This window comes from Buteo buteo, chromosome 2, assembly GCF_964188355.1.
Source record: "Buteo buteo chromosome 2, bButBut1.hap1.1, whole genome shotgun sequence".
In the NCBI taxonomy this organism is placed as follows: domain Eukaryota; kingdom Metazoa; phylum Chordata; class Aves; order Accipitriformes; family Accipitridae; genus Buteo; species Buteo buteo.
In genome coordinates, this window is record NC_134172.1 from 71,312,626 (window position 1) to 71,333,623 (window position 20,998).

General features: G+C 37.6%; 1 protein-coding gene across 1 annotated transcript; it reads right to left on the reverse strand.

Moving 5' to 3' along the window:
* Nucleotides 1–9,115: 9,115 nt before the first annotated feature.
* Nucleotides 9,116–20,962, reverse strand: DPM1 (dolichyl-phosphate mannosyltransferase subunit 1, catalytic). The gene is made up of 9 exons (XM_075019498.1): nucleotides 20,829–20,962; nucleotides 20,205–20,304; nucleotides 18,108–18,141; nucleotides 15,806–15,882; nucleotides 15,661–15,686; nucleotides 14,588–14,683; nucleotides 13,068–13,136; nucleotides 12,658–12,772; nucleotides 9,116–9,508 (listed from the first exon to the last, which is right to left on the reverse strand). Exons 1-9 carry the CDS (start codon nucleotides 20,933–20,935, stop codon nucleotides 9,404–9,406), a joined length of 729 nt encoding a protein of 242 aa, XP_074875599.1. The 5' UTR covers nucleotides 20,936–20,962; the 3' UTR covers nucleotides 9,116–9,403.
* Between the last annotated feature and the right edge of the window lie 36 nt (nucleotides 20,963–20,998).

Sequence of the window (20,998 nt, forward strand, 5' to 3'; positions counted from 1 at the left end):
GTCAGACTTCTGTTTTCTTCTTAATTAAAGTTTTAGAAGAAAGGGAAAATTGTTTGCAGCGCATTTAATACAGTATTGTTAGACAAACTTTCCTTCTTTCTGAAAGAAAGCACTATGATAAACAATTCTAAAAGGTTTGAAGTGAAGAATGATAGCTACTGCAGTTGCCTCTCCTACTGAGAGCTGTATGTCCACATGATGATTTTGGTTGTATAGATGAATGCTTAACTGAGAAAATGCATTGTAGTAAACAGAAAAGAGAAATAGAAGTTAGCAAACACTGATTTAGATTTGAGGCTGCAAGACGCTCTTGGGTCCTTTGGTTATTACGCCTGGAAGATGAGCCAGGTTGGAGAGGATTGTCCCTTTTAATTCGCTGTATCTGTCACCACCATACTTTAGGGCATTAGCATGGATTTACTATGCATAGAAAATAAATTTCTAAGAAAATAACAACAGCACCAGAAAAACAAATCCCTGACCCACAGACCTTCTAATCTAAGGGCTGAATTTGAGAAAACATAGTAAGAAGTGTCTGAAGGTTAGAGGAACTGAGTTTAATAGAACATGATAATGCAATTTGATATAGAAATTATATTGGATAGATATTTAAGGGAATGAACACAACGTGCAGATATGTGCAAAGGATACAATAGCACAAGCAGAAATAGTTGGAATCCAGGCAGGAGAAGGGAATAGGCTTTTGGACATCTTCCATGTCCTGAATTCTGGGTGGTAGTGTAAGTATCGGAGTAATTTTTTATCTTGCTGTAGTTTCTTGATACTTATCAAAAGAAGCCTCCAGGCTAGGCTGGCAGCCAGAACAGCTCAAGATAGTCCTCTAACCACTTCCTCAATATCAACAATATCAAGGAATTTCCAGCTGGAAACAGCATTTCCGGCTATGATGGTGGTACCCAGTCCAGAATTAGGGCCAAAAAGAGTATGGAAAACAATTTACGAAGGGTTCAGAAACTGTGAGAGGGAATTAAATTAGATATGGATGGACAGAAGAGCATCAGAATGCAGAAATACCCACTCAGTGCACAAGATGGGTGATGAAGGCAAAGCTTTTTTTTGAGGCAAGGGAGAGAACAACAGGAGGGAAAGAGAATGGAGCAGCAGAAGTTCGAGCAAATGTGAGCCATTGCCTGCTTTGGGGCAAAGTCTGCAATGACAGGGCTGAAAAAATTGGGGGGAAGGATGAGACAGTGTATGTAGAAAGCAGTCCTCAAAGGATGGACAAGATCTTGTTCTCATTTAGTTCAGCGAGAGTTTTCATGATGGTTTGCACGGTGTGACAGTTGTCGACAATTGTCGAGTTAGAAAAGAGAGATGAGAATAATACAAAGTTTGTATGAAAAGGTTGATTTTAAAGGTAAAATCCAAGCACTGGGGAAGAAGGAGAAAAGGAGCTTTGACCCCATTTTTCTCCTGTGTGTACAGAGTGACGTGAACAAAATGAAACAAAAGTTGATGATAATAGTCTTAATATACTTTTTATATTACAGAAGTGGGTATTGTTTCTCACAATAGACTATGGCCACTAGAAAAACCAGTAAAATCATAGCATTGTAAAAGACTAAACACTTCCAACACCAGAGGGGAGACAATTAGGATTCCCAAGTTGAATAGGTATAATTGAACATGTGTTGTGCTACTGGTTCAGGTCAAAATTGTGCCCAGATTCATAACTGTACTAGTTTAGCAGCAGTACTATGTTTGGTTTTTATTCAAGTACAAAATAATTAAGACAACTATCAATGGCTTTAAGCACCTAACATAATCAATTATATAATAAATACAAGTTAAGTTAATCCTCAGCAGCGTTAAGATCACTGGTCTCACACTGATCTTTTAAGACCCATTAAGTCATCCAGCTCCTATGCTGTTGAGACACTTCATCATCTGTCAGCATTCTCTAACCTTCTTCCATGACCATGACTTCGGGAAAAGTCAGCAGGAAGGAACCAAACTTAGTCTGTATCAAGATGAAAGCAGGGAAGGACTATCCCTTGACACAGAGTACTCTCCTTCTTTTCTCCTTGTTTTATAAGACACTCATATTGAGCAGGTCTCTGATTAGAGATGCTTAAGTAGGTTTGCTTAGTTGGTTGGGATAACTGGAAAGGAAAGGTTGATCCCTTAGTCAGACCAATAAGAAATTTATCTGTCATAAGCAACACTTAAATTTCACTTAGAAGCTGGTCAGTCAAATATCACGTCCTTTGGAGGTGATGTAGTACGGCCATGACAAACTACATTCTTTCTGTGGATATAGGATTGACATCTTACATGTTGCCAATGCTTTCAGAAATGCTGCATTCAGATAGGATTTACTTAATGAAAGATGTTGATTAAAATTAAAAAATCACCCAACTTCACTATTTCAGTAATTTGTCGCTTTCAAGCAGCTTGTCTTTTTTACCTCCCCTGCATTGTACAATAATTAATATAATTATTTTGACAGGATCCACCCATCAGAAGTACTGCCATATGCCTTCTCTGCAAAAGCAAGCAGAATGGAAAACTGGACTAGAAACGAAAGCTCTCCAAACATATTGCAGTCATGACATGAAAGTCACCATGTAGTAAGTAAATCTGGTTATTTTCTTCCTGGGTATCCCCCCAGTAGTTGCAGAGAAATAGTGGGACAGAAGACCCCAAAGCATTCTCAAGCAGTGACTGTAGGAGCTCAGTCAAGATCTTTCCTGTTCCGGAACAGAAGTAGAAGTATCATTTAGTGCTCAGGTCTTCCCCTTCTTGAGAGCACAGCATTTTAAGAGCTAGATAACAATCCTCAGCTTCCCAGGAAACATCAAGTTCTCGACTGTGGTTTTGTGTGGGTTCACCTCCTAGGGGCATGACATGTTTGCAAAAAGTCAAAACAGGAAAGAAGTTTGTGAACCAAACACAAGGTGGTTTTGGTTTTGGTTTGGTTTTTATTATCATGCACCATTGATACCAATTTCTGTTGAACAGTCAGTGCAACCAATCTTGCAGGGATAACCTTCCATTTTATGATCTTTGCCCACTGCTGCTTTGTTGAAATCCCTCTCTCAAGGGCTGAGTTTTCAGATCTAGTTTTGGATTAAAAGTTCCAATTCGGTTTCCTTCTCTCCAGTCCCAATATATTTCCCCCTGAACAGTAACAATCACAATCTATAAGAAGTTATAAATGGCCACCATGCCTGAAGAAAGAAGGTAAAATGTGGCAGGAACAGAGGAGGAAATGATGCTCAAAAACTTCCTGTGCTTTACAGAAGTTCTGTGATTCACTTCTTTATTCATGTCTTCTACAGCATGGCACCTTGGAGATAATATGTTGTAAAACAATGATAAAGTTTGATAAGCAATCCTCTTGTCTGCATATACGTTGTTCATACTGATCCCAACATTAAAATTTGCCTGCGACTCTGGAATGCTAATGGTTGAAAAGCTGTTGCTGAAGTCATCAATGCATTGAACTCGGTAGGCAATCTGTCATTTAATTCATTTTTGCCAAGATTTCAATCCATGCTTATACTTGGAAACTTGATAGAGCCTTAAATAAATATTATTGATTAGTCATCATTATATTTTACTGTTGATATGCAGAAGGCTGTGCAACCTTGCCGTTGGCTTTCTACACAGTCCACTGGAAAATATGTTTTATTATAGTGCTTATATTGGCAACTAGGTACATCTTTATTGCAGGCTCAGTTTAAAGCCTCAGATTTAAAAAAAAAAACAAACAAAACCAAAACTGAAGCCAGCTCCCTTCAACCTCAGATCAGACAAATCCTCACTCACAAAACCCAAACCAGGTAGGTTAGGGATCTCACTTTGATACTGGTTTCGCATTCAGTTGGATATGTTAACCAGGCCTTGGTTGTCTGAAGTGGTTGTCCCAGCTTCAGAATCATAATGATCTAGGTCAGAGGGATTAAACTGCTTGACCTTGTGAATTAGATACCTAAATCTTCATATGACTAGGAGTGACAAAATCCACACCTCAGGGTATGAACCTGTATTGCATATCCCTGAGGCAGGGCTATTGAACGTGTTAGAGGCATGAGGAGACCACAGCTGCTCACAGTTCACCTGCCATGTAGTATAGTTGATCAGGTGCTAAGTCCTTGGACAAGTGGCAGTATCAATTTTAATAGCCCCCAATTATGTGTTTCATCTCACACTGGGGCTTCAGATTGTCTGATAAAAACTTCATGCTAATACAGGGCTGCTTAAGTCACTCAGCAGAGCTTTGACTGGGGACGCGCATTCAGAAGTGCTCTCAAACCAGAGTGCAAGCACCAAACTTAGGTCAAGGATAATCTTAATGATATGCCATGGAAAACACCACAACCCATTCTTCTTTAACTTCAAGTCTGTTCAGACTGCATGCTTGAAGTTTAGCACATGCTTTGGCTGTTCTAATGGGTCTGAACAACTGAGCCTGCTGTGTAAGATTTTTCATACATCACATTGAATGTCTAGCCCACAATAACAGAACAAGAAGTCGTCCCAGAGCCTTCCCTGTCTGCCAATTGAGGTAATCAGTTTGCTGTTCAGAGGAGAGGGAATATTAGTGGTGCGAAATGTGAGTTACCTTCTTCCCCCTCTTCATTAAATATGCCCAACCAAATATATCCATGCTATATACTGATTTAAGCCAGGAAGGAATTAAAGCTCCTGTTCTTGCCAAATGATTGAGTGCTTGCAGACACAGATTCCTAAGTATAATAGAGAAAGCACATTAGCAGAGTATTTGTGCCTTCATAGGAAATGAATATGGATGTAATTAAGAAAAGCTGATTTATGTGGAACTGTAAAACCAGGGACATAAAATGAAAAATTCTCTGTAAATGTCAAGTCAGTGTTTTGTGGTGGCCAAAACGAGGCAAGTAGAGTATTGCAATGGTATTAAGAAAGGAACTGAAAACTGAAATGCCACTATATAAATCCCTAGTACATGAATATTTAAAACATTGTATGGAGTTCTAGGCACCTTATCTTTAAAGATGATAGTAGAACTGTTGTTCTACTGTAGTCTGCTACTAACATTTTGAGAATAGCAAGGTATGGTGTAGCTTCTCGAGTAGGATGAGGGGATAAGCAGGGTCTTTCAAATAATAGGAAAAGGAAAATGGGAAACAAGAAAAGGGAACATAGCATACTAGAATCACAGAATGGTTTGGGTTGGAAGGGACCTCAAAGATCATCTAGTTCCAACCCCCCTGCCCTGGGCAGGGACAGCTTCCACTAGACCAGGTTGCTCAAAGACCCATCCAGCCTGGCCTTGAACACTGCCAGGGATGGGGCATCCACAGCTTCTCTGGGCAACTTGTTCCAGTGTCTCACCACCCTCACTGTTAAGAACTTCTTCCTCACATCTAATCTAAATCTACACTCTTTCAGTTTAGAACTGTTACCCCTCGTCCTGTCACTACACTCACTCCCTGAGAAAGAGTCCCTCCCCATCTTTCCTATAGGCCCTCTTTAGGTACTGGCAGGCTGCTAAAAGGTGTCCCCAGAGCCTTTTCTTCTCCAGGCTGAACAACCCCAACTCTCTCAGCGTGTCTTCATAGGGGAGGTGCTCCAGCCCCCGATGATCTTGGTGTGCCTCCTCTGGACTTGCTCCACCAGGTCCATGTCCTTCTTATGTTGGGGGCCCCAGAGCTGAACACAGTACTCCAGGTGGGGTCTCACGAGAGCCAAGTAGAGGGGGACAATCACCTCCCTCGACCTGCTGGTTACGTTTCTTTTGATGCAGCCCAGGATGCGACTGGCTTTCTGGGCTGCTAGTGCACATAGCTTGCTCACATTCAATTTTTCATCCACCAATACCCTCAAGTCCTTATCCGCAGGGCTGGTCTCAATCCACTGATTGATTACATCTGATGAACTTATTAGGCAGTAAGCTTAAAAGAAACAAAAGGAAGTACTTCACAAAATACATCTATTAAAATTGTTGAACTCATTGCCATAGGATGCTGTAGAAGCCAGAACTTTAAATAGATTCAAAAAGCAATCAAATCCTTAGAAAACACAAGGAACCATTAAAAGGTCCAGCCCATCTTGACCTCTGGCTCCAAAAGACCCTGCATTGCTGATTGTTGGTGTATTTGGGCAAAGATCGTACTAGCCACATTTCTTACTTGCTTTCATTCTGCATCCATTGCTGAGCACTGTAAGAGATAGTATGGCCATTCCTGCATAACATCCTTCTTATGTTATAAGCTATTCTTCTTCTGCAATACATATTCTTTTAAATTTTTTGGGTCTATGTTAAGAATTTACATAGATGGTCTTTAAATACAAAGAGGCTCAATTAAAAAAAGCTGAGAACAAATGCAAATAACTCAAAGAGTTTCCGTTAGAAAAAGTCAACCAGTTCAAGTAGCACTAAGCGATGGCTAACTCATCCCGTTATTTGCTAAAAAGATATGAGCTTTATTAAAGAAGGACCTCTATTAGAGCTCTGAACACTGGTCACAGTGTTACAATATTTATTTTTATGAACTCTCACAGCAGTGCATACAAGAGAAAAGGTCAGCAATAGAATGCAGTCTTAGAGCTTGTTTTTGCAATGTTTTCCTATGAACAGAACACTGTTCAAGTACTGGTGAGGTTCTGCAGTGCCAGATCTAAGTGCTCAAAGACAGGGAATCCTTTAGAACCAGATGTTTTTAGTCACCCCAGTGGAGAAACTCATTGGAAGGAAAGTAATGCAGGCTGAGATATGGGAAAGGATGAAGGGAGAGGTTATTTAGGCCAGTTCTGGGCAAAGATTCTGGTTTTCTTCTAACTTAACAGCATACTATTTTATGATTCTCCCCTCTACAAGTGCATGGAGGGTCAAATGCACAAACAACAGCTACCTCTTCTGAAGTTCAGGCTTTTAAAACTTACTGTAAGACAACTTTTGAAAGTGTGTTATCTGCAGCCCAGGCCCCTGTTTTTTGAAGAAATATACAGTCTTTCTGCTAGGAAAAAAAACCCAGATGGTTTTCATGGTATATTTTGTGAAATATACGTGTGTGTGCATGCATGTGCGTATATGTCTCTGTCTATCTATATAATCACACTAACTCAGGGAAAGCCTGAGTTGTTGTTCTTAATTCTGCTTCTTTCCACGTATTGGTTCCATTCAGTAGCGCTTGCTGCAAGTAGCTTGGTGCAGGCTATTGAAACCAGTTGCGCTCTCGTGACCTTTTCTTGTTTCAAGAAGTCTTGTAAAGTGTCTTACTCGTGTCCTCATGCCATGAAGTACTTGTTTTCATTTCTTTATAGCACTTCTTTCTTGATAATTTAAATACCATTACCTTTAAGCATAGTAAGAAGTATTACCTATTTATCTGAAAACTGAATATAGCCCAGTCACGTTTCAAACTTGCACATATGGGAGCACACAAAACATGCCATGTATTATGATCCTAATTTATATGTAAAAGCGCTTTCCTTCAAATACTATCACATAAATAGATAAATGAAGGAAATTTACCAGGTAATTTTCATAATTAAACAGTAGGCATGCACATTCTAAAAGCTAAATCCTAATTCACAGTGACTAGATCATGAATAACTAATATAATGGACTTTAGTTATACATCATTACATAAAAGTCTGAGTAAAATATGACCTTGCTGAGGCTCAATTCGTATTCTAGCAAATGGTTTTCAGTAGTATGTAAATTTGAATAAACATCTAAAAACTCACTATTTGGTCATTAATAACTTTGTACCTATTTTCAACTTAAAATGTTGATTTTAGCCATGAAACCTCCAAATGAAACATAAATAGATGAAACCTATTCACTAGAGACTTCAGTGGCCCTTTAGACCCAAGAGATTTATTTCTGTATGTATTATTAGATCTGATTAGCCTGCACCAAATGAAATTATAGATAATTTGCTGGAAAAGTACAGGCAAATGTCACAAAATGTACAGTTAAGTTACTGTAATCCGGTTACAGGTAGATTCAAAACCTACAGCTACAGGGTTTTTTTATTATTTTAAAGCAAATTAAATACAAAACATTTGCTCTGAATATTCAGAAAAGGAGAAAAATATCAGAATCTGTACAACTTCACTAAAGAACAAAGAAGTATCTCTAAAGCAGTCCACTAGAAAGTAAGCTTTTGTTTTGAAGTTCCATTTAATTAATTTTTGTCGCTGCGATAAATATCTGAAATATGAATTTATCATTTATCTACAGACTTTCTAAAGCTTTCTTCTAATATTAACAGCTGTATCTAGTGTACTAAAGGAATGCAGACAAACACAAGCCAAATAGGTGTAATTTTTAAGACATTTGTTGCTTCTTCCCTCCTACCATTAATCTTCTGACACAGGTCTCCAATGAACTATCCCCCCCACCCCACCCCCAAATGAAGACACATTTTTCATATATATAAAGCCGTTATCAGAATAATTTCATCCTCCCACTTACTTCTTCCCCCCTCCCCCCAAGTGCATATTTGATTGCAAGGGCTTCATAATTTCAAAGTTCTGGTTATATCAAACAGTGAAACAAAAAATAGTATTACCTCTGTTTATATTTTGTTCATCAGGATCTGGAACAAATACAGATTTTACATTGCAAACTGTTATTTGACATAAGAAAAATTTCTCAAATGTCTTCAGTGAGGTGTATTGGATTTTCTGTCACCCTAAAGTTGGTTGAGATGTCATACTCCTGCTTTACAGATTCTAAAAATGTTTAGTTTCTAAATAAAATAGGAAAAGGGAATTATCTGCTTCTGGACAAACACAGAATACAAAATTATTCCACACATACAATTCTCTTTCTTATCCAAAGAACATTCCTTCTTTCCAGTCTAGGAAAAAAATTTACAAAGAACAAATCACTGTACTCATCTGTATTTCCTCTTAAACTACACAAGCTATTATCAGTTCTGTAGAAACTCTTCTATTTATCTGCTTTAAGATACATGTATATATATGTATTGAGAAAAGCAAGGGAACTAACTGGTATATATTTAAAATAATCTCTGCAAACCACAGAACAAAGATAAGATAAATTCTTTAATTCTTTTAATGTCCTTGCTTGTCTTTATTTCAAAATCATCTTTAGCTTCTGCTGAATAATGACTCATTTCTAAGTGCAAAAGATCATTTAGCTTTGTGTTCTTTATTAAGACTTCTTTTTTTTTTTTTTTACAAAAATAGAATACAGCATTAGTCTTTATTAGTTTTTAGTTCAACATACAGTCCACTTATTTTGAAAGGAGCATTTTGGGATACAATATATTTTAGTTTATTATTGGTGGTTTGTTTAATTGTTAGTTTATAGCAGGTCTTCTGACCACCACAGTAATTATCAAGCTTCTGCTATTATATATTAAAAACCACACAGATGTCAGAAAATCTTTTTCTAAAAAAGTTAATTTAGGATAAACTATCACGTTGTAGCAAACAAGGTCAAGAGTCCCTTTAAGAAGGAGACTATTTCATTGCCTCCCAGTTTAGATTCTCCATAGACACGGTCCACAAATGAAATAGGAACCTGTTGAAACAAGCAAAACTATTTTTAAGGTTCAAAACCTAAATAATCAGAAATTCTGTAAACAAAAAAATGGCCTTTGAACTACAGCATGTTTAGACATGGGAAGAAAGCAAGCACCAGATTGGCTTCCTTTGTGTCAGTTCTTACCAGTAGCTTTAATGATGCCCCATAGCTGGGGAGTATGAAATTATTTGGTTTATCACCTTTAAAGATGATCCAAAGACATTACTCATTGGCTGGAATGTACACCAGTCAGAACAAACTTAATAGCCTAAGTGTACTAACAGCCTGGGGGCTTAAAATGAACCTTCACCACTTTCCTTGTTAGCTAAATTCAGTACCTTTGAGTCAATGCCTCAGGAAGGCAAAAATCTCCCGCCACCATGAAACAGCACTCTGCTCAAATTCACCACCGGCTAGAAGATGACATCTGAATATGGCAGTTAGTATATATTTTACAAGCATTACCCATCTTTATTGGTCTTTGACTATTTTATAGATTATTGACAGGATTAAAGGGCATTTAAAACACTAACTTTGGTTTCCTTACTGAAGTGATTGTACTGTCCAGATAACTCACTACTCATGAGGTGTTAGGAACATACTGCTTTTCAGTAATTTGACCACGTACAAATGACATGACAGGACATTCTGCCAACACTGTATTAGAATATTCAAGAATTCCCATATATGTTTGTATGCAAAACTGAAATACTTCAGGGGCTGAAGAAGTCATAATTGCATTTGCAAAAGTCATTAAAAAAATTGGCTTTGCCTTCTGCTGGCAGTTTCAACCAGAAATCATCTGGCAAGTGGAACACAAGAATCACCACACCCTTGCATCTGTGCCAGGACTGAGGATTTCTCACAGTTCTAGCAGATCAGTCCATAGTAGAAGAGAACCCAGGCCAAGAAGATGGTAAGAAGATACCTAAAAAGGCATGCAGATAGACTCAACAATGACTCTGGCTTTCTCAGTAGGGTCCCTCTGATGATCCCAGTAAGCATCCTGGCAACTACAGACAGCTGATCTACAAAGCATGGATAGAAATCACTGAATATGTAGTCAGTGCAGGATGTCAGAAGTGACATATCCTGACCAGTGATGAAAGAACAGTTAATAAGTCATCTAATAAGAGGTATCCAATCTTTCCCTTCCATATAGGAATTAACTACCTATGTTGTTTCTGGACTTTGCCTTTCTTGCATAAGAAGTTCTATCATTAGTCTTACACGAAGCATTTTCAAAAGGGTGTATTCCATGCATTGTGGTACATTTCACATCTGGTGGAACAGTACAGCAAAATGAAACAGAGGTGCATACAAGACTATTCAGGTATAGCTTGTGTCAGTTCATCTCATCGTCCATTTGTTCCTTTTACACTGGCAGGTCTCAATCTTCATTTTCAACTTTGCTTAAGAAATAGTTTTCCCTCACAACCGTATCTACATTTTACAACTGCATAAAAACTCCTATTCTGCCTGTAGAGTTGCAGCACCCACAAACCAGGAATTAGATGTGCAAGTGTCACCTCTTCTAGAGTTTCAGTATTACAATTTGGATAATTATAAAATATAAAAAGATCCTAAGTATTGATAAGGAAGTACGGTATCAATGTACTTGAAACGTAATGGAAAATTGTCCTGCCCCAGGAAGCTATAATATAAAGATGATACACAGAATAGCAAAAATAACAATAGTCTTATTCATAGGTATGCATCAGCAATCTGAACACTGTCAAGTTTGCTACAGATATCACAAAGGAAATCTTAAAGACAAGGCTGAAGCAGAATAATGAAGCAACTTCTCAGATGTTAGACAGAACTCTTTCCACATGTAAGAAACCAAAGGAGAAGGGAAGAAGATGCTTACTTGAGAATGTGACAGATTAATTGTGGAGGGTAGTGTAACTGACCCATCACAAAACACAGCCCATGTCTCAACACTGACTGGGAGACATTAAGCCTAGCAAAGACTGTCCATCAGGCTTTGAAACAAAAGACAAACTTCTTATATTTGACACTATACAACCAATAGAGGCATGTAAATGAGTGGCAGGGTCAGATCATAGGCAGAAAAAAGGTCTTTGCAGCAGCAGCCTGAAGAGTTATAAGCAACCCAAGACTGCATTTTTTTTAAAGCTAGAGAAGTGTATTTTACTGTTTTAAAAATGTATAGTAAATAAAACCTCACCTCACCCTAGGTTTCAGTATCTCGATGTATAGACAGGTGAGGATTTAATTCAGCAACATTAGAAAGCAGTATGTGAATGCAGCTGAACGCGAAGACCAAAGAAATTAAGGCCAAACCCCAGCTACAGACAGGATAGTGATGTTGCTCCATAAGCAAGAAAGGTGGAAGAAAAGAGCTTGCTTTATTGTGTGGAAATACTCTACCCAATGTTGATAGAGAAATGCAATACATAAGGTTTAGAGAGAAAGTACCAGCAACAGAATTCTCTGACAATTCAGTCATGAAAATGATGATGAAGAACTGGTTCTGAGATATGGCTGCAGACAGAATTCCAATGAATCATCTTTAAAGACACCAGCAAGAGCAATTCAATGAAATATAAAAGGCAGCAATCAGACTGCTGGAAATACAGGATCTAACAATTGTTTGGAGTTCCTTTTCAATGACTGTAGACAGCACATTCAAAGAGTTTAGAAGTGGAAAGTTGTGATAGCTGGAAAGCTGGGAAATAACAAGGCAATAAATGACATAGAACAGAATAAATCTGAAATAGAATCAGGTTGCTGGAGAAAACAAAATGATTTGAAAAGACCTAACTAGACATGTCTGTACAATATGAAGGAGGAAAGAAAAGGCTCAGAGCAGCTTCATGGTATATTTTGACTTCTTTCCCTCCTTTGAAGAATGTTGTAAAATTGCATGCAGCTAAAGAAATGGCAAGAGGAAGAGGGAAGGATCTGGTTAGCATATCAGCCAGTGGAAAAAGTAACTGGAATTTCAGATCTGGTATTCACCTGGAAAAGTTGGAAAAACAGAGTTCTACATTTGTAATTTCTTGATATCAATTTGAAAATCTTGCTGCTTCTTGGAAGCGCACAAAATTTCCTATGCTCCCAGTAATCTGTATCTACATTTCAATGAAAGCACAACATACTTATCAAAGCTTTTACTATACCTCTCCAATAGTATATCCTAACTGTCTAGCCCGAACAATCATCTCCATCTGGAAGACGTATCCTTTAGAAACACATTTTTCCATTAGTTTCTGTAAGACTTCTTTTCTGTATAACCTGTAAACGATTCCAAAGAAAAAGAAACCTGAAGCACAATTTCTGAACTTCAGAAATCAAGACAGTGTGTAGAAATCTTAAGTGTAGTCACTCACTCATATCATTACTAGTTTAAAAAAATCTTTAACAAAAGTCAAAGGAGCAACAGTTATTGCAATCTAGTCTACTATTTCTTACACCCTTTCCAAACAGATTTCATAGTCCTCAGTAAAGAAGGTCTGTCCTTACTCCAGTTCCTTGTTCAGCAGTTTCTTAATTTCAAATAAACTTTATGAATTGCAAACGAGGGCCATACCTGAAACTCCCTGTTAAGTCTGATGCACCTGGTCTCAGCAAAACCTGAGTTAGAAAATTGGCACCACGACTGTGAAAGAGAACACGGATGTCAAAATTGGTCAGTACACAGTTCCGAAAGATCAAACAGAATTTCTAGAAATATGTAAATATCATCCTACTAGCAAAAAAACAGAAACCTTTTATTGCTTAATATGAAACAATGATATTTCTAGTATGTTTTCACTACTAGATTTGACTAATAAATCATAGAATCTTTAAATCAAAACCCAACGTCTTGTTTTTCAAATGTAGATGATTAGTGGATCATTGAACTTCTCTGTGAAGGAGAAAACAATGATTTTTAGAAATTAGGTTTACAATCTGGTTCTTTACAGTAGAACTGTCAGTACAACTACACACTAATAGAATACAAAAGAAATACATTTGACAACAGCCAAAACAACATTGTTCTTCTGACTAACATTCACTGTAAATGGAGAATAAAAATGCTTCCTGGACAAATGTGAGATGGGGATTTAGAAAACCAAGGTTCAGTTTTGGTTTACACTGCTTTCATAGTATGATAAGGATAAGCTCCACTGAGGAAAAACATTGTGAGACCAAAAAACCAGTAAGGACTATCTTGCTGAGGGCTATATTACACACTGGTAAGATGTGCAAGTCCTTCACCTTGTCCAGTAGTATGTAAAGGGATTCCTCTGCAATGTCCATTCAGCTTACTTCCTTTTTTTGGGTGTATATTTTATTTAGATTCACAAAAGGATGAGCACTTACTCCAGCCATTAAAAACCAGGAGAAATCCAAATACAGTCCCTGTGATTCCATCTCCAGATCAGACTGCTAACACAACTTCTGCTCCTAATTCTTTACAGTAACGTGTAAATCAGCATTAACTTACACCTATTCTCTTAAATCAGGTGTGAGAGAGAAAGACTATGCAGAAACTTGTCGATTACCTCCCTGAGATTTTTAAGTCCCTGTAAACCTGAAATGCCAGCCTCCATATGCTTATATGACCTTGACAGAGTCTTCCTCTTTGCTTTTGGGTGAAACCTCTCCCTAGTGTTCACTGTACCTGTTTTCCAGTAAGGTCTAAGTAATCATTTATTGACATTGATTGTGCCAGATAATTCTCAACTTATGACAAATCAGTGTCAACAGGGGGTTTAGCTAGTAATTTACTGTTTAGGGAAAGGACTTTTAAACTTGACAAAAGTGTCATAGCCTCAGCTCTTTCTTTGGATGATGAAGCTGAAAGACTCTCCCAACCTGATGCCATGCAGATCTGTCCACTGTTCCAACCCATTTCTCAAGCCTAGTCATATTATTACATTCTTTCTTGGTGGGTTTTAACCAAAGAATTTGCAAATCATGCAGCTTCTATTATGTAATATAATTTTGCTATACACAGTACTATTGACTAAAGACTCAGTTCAGCTCACACAGATTGAGTTGAGTACTTGGAATTATTATTTCTAAATAACAAATTTATGTGTAAATATCTAGAAAAATACTAACCTGATTAGTTTTCTTTTCAAATCCCAGCCATATACTCCTCCATTTCCTTTATATCTTGTTCCAGATACAATATCAAAATTGCCTTCTTTCTGCTTTCTGTAAGCAATTGGTTTTATCAGAAAAACAGGAGGAATATTTGTGTGAAAGTAGTACAAATTTCAAAATAAGAACAATCATTCTTTTAGTATAAAATCTGTATTTCACAAACCTTTGAACAAATAAGTAGAGGAGAGAGGAAGGCAATAGTTACAGTGGTTATAAGCATTATGCATTCAAAAACCTGTTCACTATTCTGTTATAAAAAGCTCTTTCAGGGAATCTTATGATTATCTTTTACCAACTATGTCATAGAATTTCCTAGACTACTTCATAAATAATTTATAAAGACCAACTTACACCTTTTTAAAGCCTCTCTCTAGTATAAAAGACAGAAGGAATTTAAATACATATTTAAATATCTAAATTACACAAACCCATAGTAAAGGGCAGTGGGCGGGAAGTCTGGAACTATCCTTAGCGCATACCATGCCTGACTGCTGCAGAACCTTATCTAAAATTTTAGGCCTCCAGTACTACTAAGCAAGAAAGTTGAGAATTATACAGAGTGCTACCCTTAGCCTCCAACGTAATGCCTGTTGACCATCTCTCACAAACTGAAATGTTACAGGGAGGTAACAGGTAGGCAAAAAGGAGAGAAGTATTTCACCAATAATTGAGGACATGGTCCTCTATTCAATATCCCTACATGCACACACCATGAAATTATTAGAAATAGAAGACAACATTTATATATATGCTTTTCAAAGCTGAACAACCATTACAAGGAAGGGAAGTACTTAGCCACACATGCTGTTACTTTAAACTTGGAGATTTTGCTCCAGTTAGGAACTAATCATTTTTCTGGATGATTTTGGGACAAATCTAATGAGGTCCAATCACTTTTATTTGAATTCTTGCCTTGCCAATTTTCTTACTACAGCTAGACAGCTATACAAGAATATAAAACTTTCAAATATTACTATATAACAATAAGTGTTCAGAAGTCATTCTCTCATAATACAGTCGGCACCTACCTGATAAACTCTGGAATAAATTTTGGCTGAAATGGAAGGAAAACAGATCAGAAAAAGAGAAAGGGGTGGGAGGTAAAAAAAATAAAATATTAAAAATAATTTAATACAACATATTAAAAACACAGTACCTAAAATACAGACTTACGTGGTGAGAGAGGTCGGCATCCATAATAACAATAAAATTCCCAGTGGCATGCTTCATTCCATGAATATAAGCAGTGCCTGATGAAAACAGTACAGAAATAATTTCCCTCACTATTTTAACATATGCAATCTTCTAGCCACAGTCTTCACTTATTTTTCTAAAATCTCTAAGTTATACTAGGAAAGGATCAACTAAAAACTTCTAAAACTTATTTTAAAATGATGTATTGGTGGTCAAATGGTAAAACTATTTTTCTTTTTCCCTACAATTTCAGCACTAGATTTTATAAATATAAACCTTGACAAACCCTACTGCACTAGAAATGCACAGAGAAACATGATTTAGTAAGTGGGACACTATTTGAAATAACATTTGCAGAAACACCATAGGCACTTATAAGCCATAGAAAACTGGAAATAGGACACAGGCAACAAAATAATCACTGATAATTAAAAAAACCTTGCTTTCTATACTCAAGATTTACTATTAGTAGTATATAGATTTTGGGTTGTTCTTGACACCATGAATTATATCCTGATACCTAATCTGAAGGCAGTCTTTTTTTTCTTAGTTTAGATTTTGTTGCATTTTATTCATCCTGTATGAACTGCTGTAGCTATCTTGATAAAAGCTGGAACAAGTCTTGCTATTACAGTTGTCCTCAACAGTGCAAATTTCTGATCCAAGTCCTATCGTTCAAAGACAGCACTGCTTCCAAGGGCAGTACAGCAGCACAAGAGATTAAAAACCAGCATATGCTCTTCACTGATCCAAATTACTGGTGTCTTTCTGTTTACTTCATAAGGAATAGATAAAACTGAAAAACCCCCACTCTCAACTGATGTCCTTAGCAGGCACCCTCACACAAAACTAAACTCCTGGTTAATGAACAACCTGTCTTTCCTTTCTTTTCCACGTTGTTTGCAAAGTTACACAGCAGGAGTGTCACAGATTTGTGTATTGTGCATGACTAGTAGACATGGTACATGAAAAGTTTAAGTTCAGTCAGTTTTAATCCATAATACTGGTCAAATTAGGACAAAGGATGAAAAGGCTGAAAACATAGAAGTAAAGATATGTAAGCTTTTTGGAGTTTTGGAGTAAATGAGAGATGTAGAAAAAAGTATAGAAAGGTGAATTTAAATAGACAATTCAATATCAAAATTAAAATTTTATTTTTATTCAGTGGACCGGAGAAATTAGCTGCATTACTCAGTATACAAGACACCTCAAATGTTTTACTAGCACATGGAAGTGGGGATTACCAAGACATTTAGCAAGAAAGGCAGATACTGATTAACAATAAATCAAACAAGGTATTGCGTTTTATCATTTTCTCCATTCCTATTATAAAAGAGGAATGATAAGGATACAACGTGAATCTTAACAGATGGAAATATCTCCACTTTATTTTAGGGTATTTTCCATACTACAAGTTTTAATGTCATTTATGACTTCCTAAGATATATGCTTTTTCCTAAAGCAAATAGAATAGTGACAAACTTGATTTACATATTCTGTGAAATATGGCATCAGAGCTTTAAAACTGCAGTCCTGCATCACTCCATGCAAATTTTAATGATCAGTCTCAGTGGTACAAGATTGGCTCCCAAATTAGTGAGATTTCTGCGACACTAGTAACTTTTGCAATGTACTTCAAAACCTTCAATTCATTTGTCAGTTAATAGGTGAGACAATACTTTTAGTAGTTTCAGTGCTGGACATCTGTCAGATATGTGGTTTTTTATTTAATTATGGTCATAATTCACACTGAAATGGGTTAACTCTGAAGAGCTCTGTCCAAATACGTGTAAGAAAACATCCCAGCCTACTCTGGAGATGGCACAAACTATGGTCCAAGTTTTGAAGCATCCTGCACGTGGGTAGATTGCACAGAAAATACCACTGTCCCCTCTGGATCAGTAGGTTCCACCAAATATAGCAGCTACTCTTGTAAAAAATTATATTTTTTTCTCAGTCTAGACCCCTCATTCTAATAAACAGTGAATGCAGTAGGGGAGGGAGAGAAGCAGCATGATGTTAGCAGGAACACACAGTTCTACAGAATTGCAGTGACCACAGTTTTCAGGTTTGAGGTTGCAGGGAACTTGTTACAAATACTCTGTGATTTTTGTATGTGTGGTTTTTAAGCTTGCTCGCTTACAAAAACCTTGAAAACATATATTTCTGCTTTTGGGCTTTACTGTGATTTTTCCTGGAACTTTACACACTCAAATCAATAAAAGAATACAGCAGATTTTTTTTTTTTTTTTAGCACTAACCAGAGTTCATAAGGACTTACCGAGGCCCAACTTTCTTGCTCTGGGTCTTAGAAGCTGCAGGATATATTAAAATATACATATATTACTTGAAGTACAGTTTTCAATTAGTTTTAGCAACACCTTAAAATTTGCTATTTTCAAGGTGTAAAAATATTTTAAAATGTACTTTTAATTCTTAGAATTCTAGATAGTATATAAAAATAAATGTAACTGTCAAAATACAGGAGAAACAAATCATTATATTAAACAGGTATTTGATCAGGTCATATTTAAAAAGAAACCCTTTTTAAGCTTTACTTCGTAGTTCTGCAGTAAAAAACAAAATTAAAAGCACCATCTTCGTAACTAAAGGATTTCTTCAAATTCCACTATCTGAAATACAGTTGTAAATCTGAACAACAGTCTCCCCAGCACCATTACTTTTAAGGAATGACAAACACTAACAGCAAATATTTTAGCAAGTTTCCCGAAGTGATTTAGCATACTTTCAGTACTGAATATAAATTTCAAGATTTTCATGTGCATACAGATATAACCCATGAATAATGAGCATATAACAATATTATTCTTTCAGAATATGAGTGACCAAGCTTTAAAAGTGCGCCAAGTATCCTCAGCTCCCGTAGGGCCATATGAAGTGCAGGGTGAGAAGCGGGCACCACCACTAACCAAAGAGGAATCTAACTTTTAGATCATCACAACAGTAATTTAACCTTCAACTCTTCCTAAAGTGCCTTTGATATAAGTCAGCATTTGGGATGGGGAGGGTAGACATTTAAGCAGTCATCTAAATATACTTCATAAACAAATTTTAAATCTCACTTTTAAATCTTGGCTAATTTTGATGCATTATCTGAGAGGCCATAAGTAATGTAATTCAGAGAAGGACATGGCTATGAAAGAGTTAGTAATCATTAGTGCTTCTGCTGATTTGATATTTTGGTTTCCGGGTCTTTTTCCCATAGAATTTTTTTTTTCCTTTAATAAATAGTTACATTTGAACATTAAAAAAAACCAAAAACCAAAACCACTTTGATTCCTCATCTACTTCCTTGAGCATGTTGGCCTCTCATTAAGTGAACCTCATACCATGTTCAGTAAGCATAATGTAGTAAGTGAGAAGCCCCATGGAGTTATTTGGACGACGACTCCTGAGCAGAAATCAGAACAATGATTTTGCTCAGGAAACTAAGAAAAGAATTTCAGGTAAAAACCAAAACCAAAACAACCCCCCCCAAAAACAGGGAGCAAAGAAAATTGACCTAATGAGAAATCACAGCTGATTTACACTTCTGCAGTAATATCAGTGTGAGCTGATGGTGGTGCCTCCGTATAATTCCACTCAAGTGTGCTTGGCTCAGCACTGCTGCAGGTGCTGGTCCGCAGATTAAACTTCAAAATTAAACTCTTAAGCAGTGAGGAAAGGTCAGCTAACTATCTTAAACTTCTCTATTACTAACTACACAGTAATAGATTAAGAAAGAGTCTGACACTGCTTACAGCACAAAACTGTGACAAACTATTCAGTTTGGGGTTTTACACTGTTCTGTGATAAAGCTTTTATTGCCCCTCCAAAAAAAAGTGGCTTTAATGGCTCATAAAAACTAAATAAATGATGTTATCTTCTTGTATATAATTGATGGTTACACAGTAATATATTAAAAAGAAAAAAAAAGTCCTGTTATTGAGGAATGCAACTAGACAGATTAAAAATAATTCACAAAACCAGACTAGCTTTCATCTCTCCAATTTCCCTATTACTGCAGTCACTTAAAGTGAAATTAAAATTTATCCAAACCTCATCTCTCCCTCAGGCATGCACAAAGCACGCTGACAACCGCTATTCATTACTCATTAGCACACAGCACTACACAAAGTATTGAAAACATTTTGCAAATATTAACTCATGACTCTGCATGTTAGTTCATATGCTGCTAAGCAGCTGCAAGACTATCGTAATTTTAGATGTCTCTAGAGTGGTGCACAAAACTGACATAACTTGTTTAAGGATGTAAAGAAAGTGCAGAATCCAGGCACTCCGTTCTTGTTTCCAAAGGACTTCAAGTACTTTCCAATACAATAAAAATGAAAAAAAAGGTAGAGAATATACAACTCACTATTTTATCTGATCCATATATCTTTTCCAATTGTTCAGCAATTTCCTGTGTCCCATCTGGGCTTCCATCATCTATGATGATAATTTCAAAATTGTTTCCACTGAAACGAAAATTATTTTTAAACGAGCAAATGGAAAACCCAATTTCACCACCTATGTAATTTTGAAAGCATAAAGCTAGAATACAAAATTATTTTCTGATAATTCGAGGTACACGCTACAGTCATTCTTGTAGCTGTAAGACTATACTTATAGCGACAAAACGTGACTCAACGTCATCGTTTCACGACTCGGGACGCAACTGCTTCACAGCACGCTGCGGCAACACAAACCCTCAGCCTGACCCCGGCGTTCAGTTCTGGCCTCAGGACTGCGAAAGCTGGAAAGCTAAAGCCGCCTCTGCGCTTCCACCTGCCCACGCTCTCCAGGGGCCGGGGCAGAACGGACCGCAGCAATTTCGTTTCCCTAATTAACCTCGGGGAAGAGCCGTACTCTTCGCCGGCCGGGCTCCCTCCCACCCGCAGAGCGGCGGCCCGGGCGGAGGGAGGGAGCTCAGCCCCGGCCCGCTGAGGGACCCCGGGGCCCTCACCCCCGCACCGGGCCCCGGCACCCCCGCCGCCGGTACCTCTCCCGGAAGGTGCGCGCCAGGAGCCAGACGACGAGGGGCAGGTTCTCCCGCTCGTTGTAGGTGGGCAGCAGCACCGAGAACTTGTCTGCGCCGCCGGCCGCCATGTCGGCGCGCTGACGTCAGCCGGAACCGGCGGGGACGCGCCGCGGCCAATCAGCGAGCGCGGC

Excerpts from the sequence above, each read along its gene's own strand:
- DPM1 (XM_075019498.1), bottom strand. The coding sequence starts at position 20,935 with ATGGCGGCCGGCGGCGCAGACAAGTTCTCGGTGCTGCTGCCCACCTAC. Across the intron at positions 12,773-13,067 it reads GACTTAACAGGGAGTTTCAG|GTTATACAGAAAAGAAGTCT; the intron begins GTATGGCCCTCG and ends AATCGTTTACAG. Across the intron at positions 9,509-12,657 it reads TAGGATATACTATTGGAGAG|GTTCCTATTTCATTTGTGGA; the intron begins GTATAGTAAAAG and ends TTGTTTCAACAG.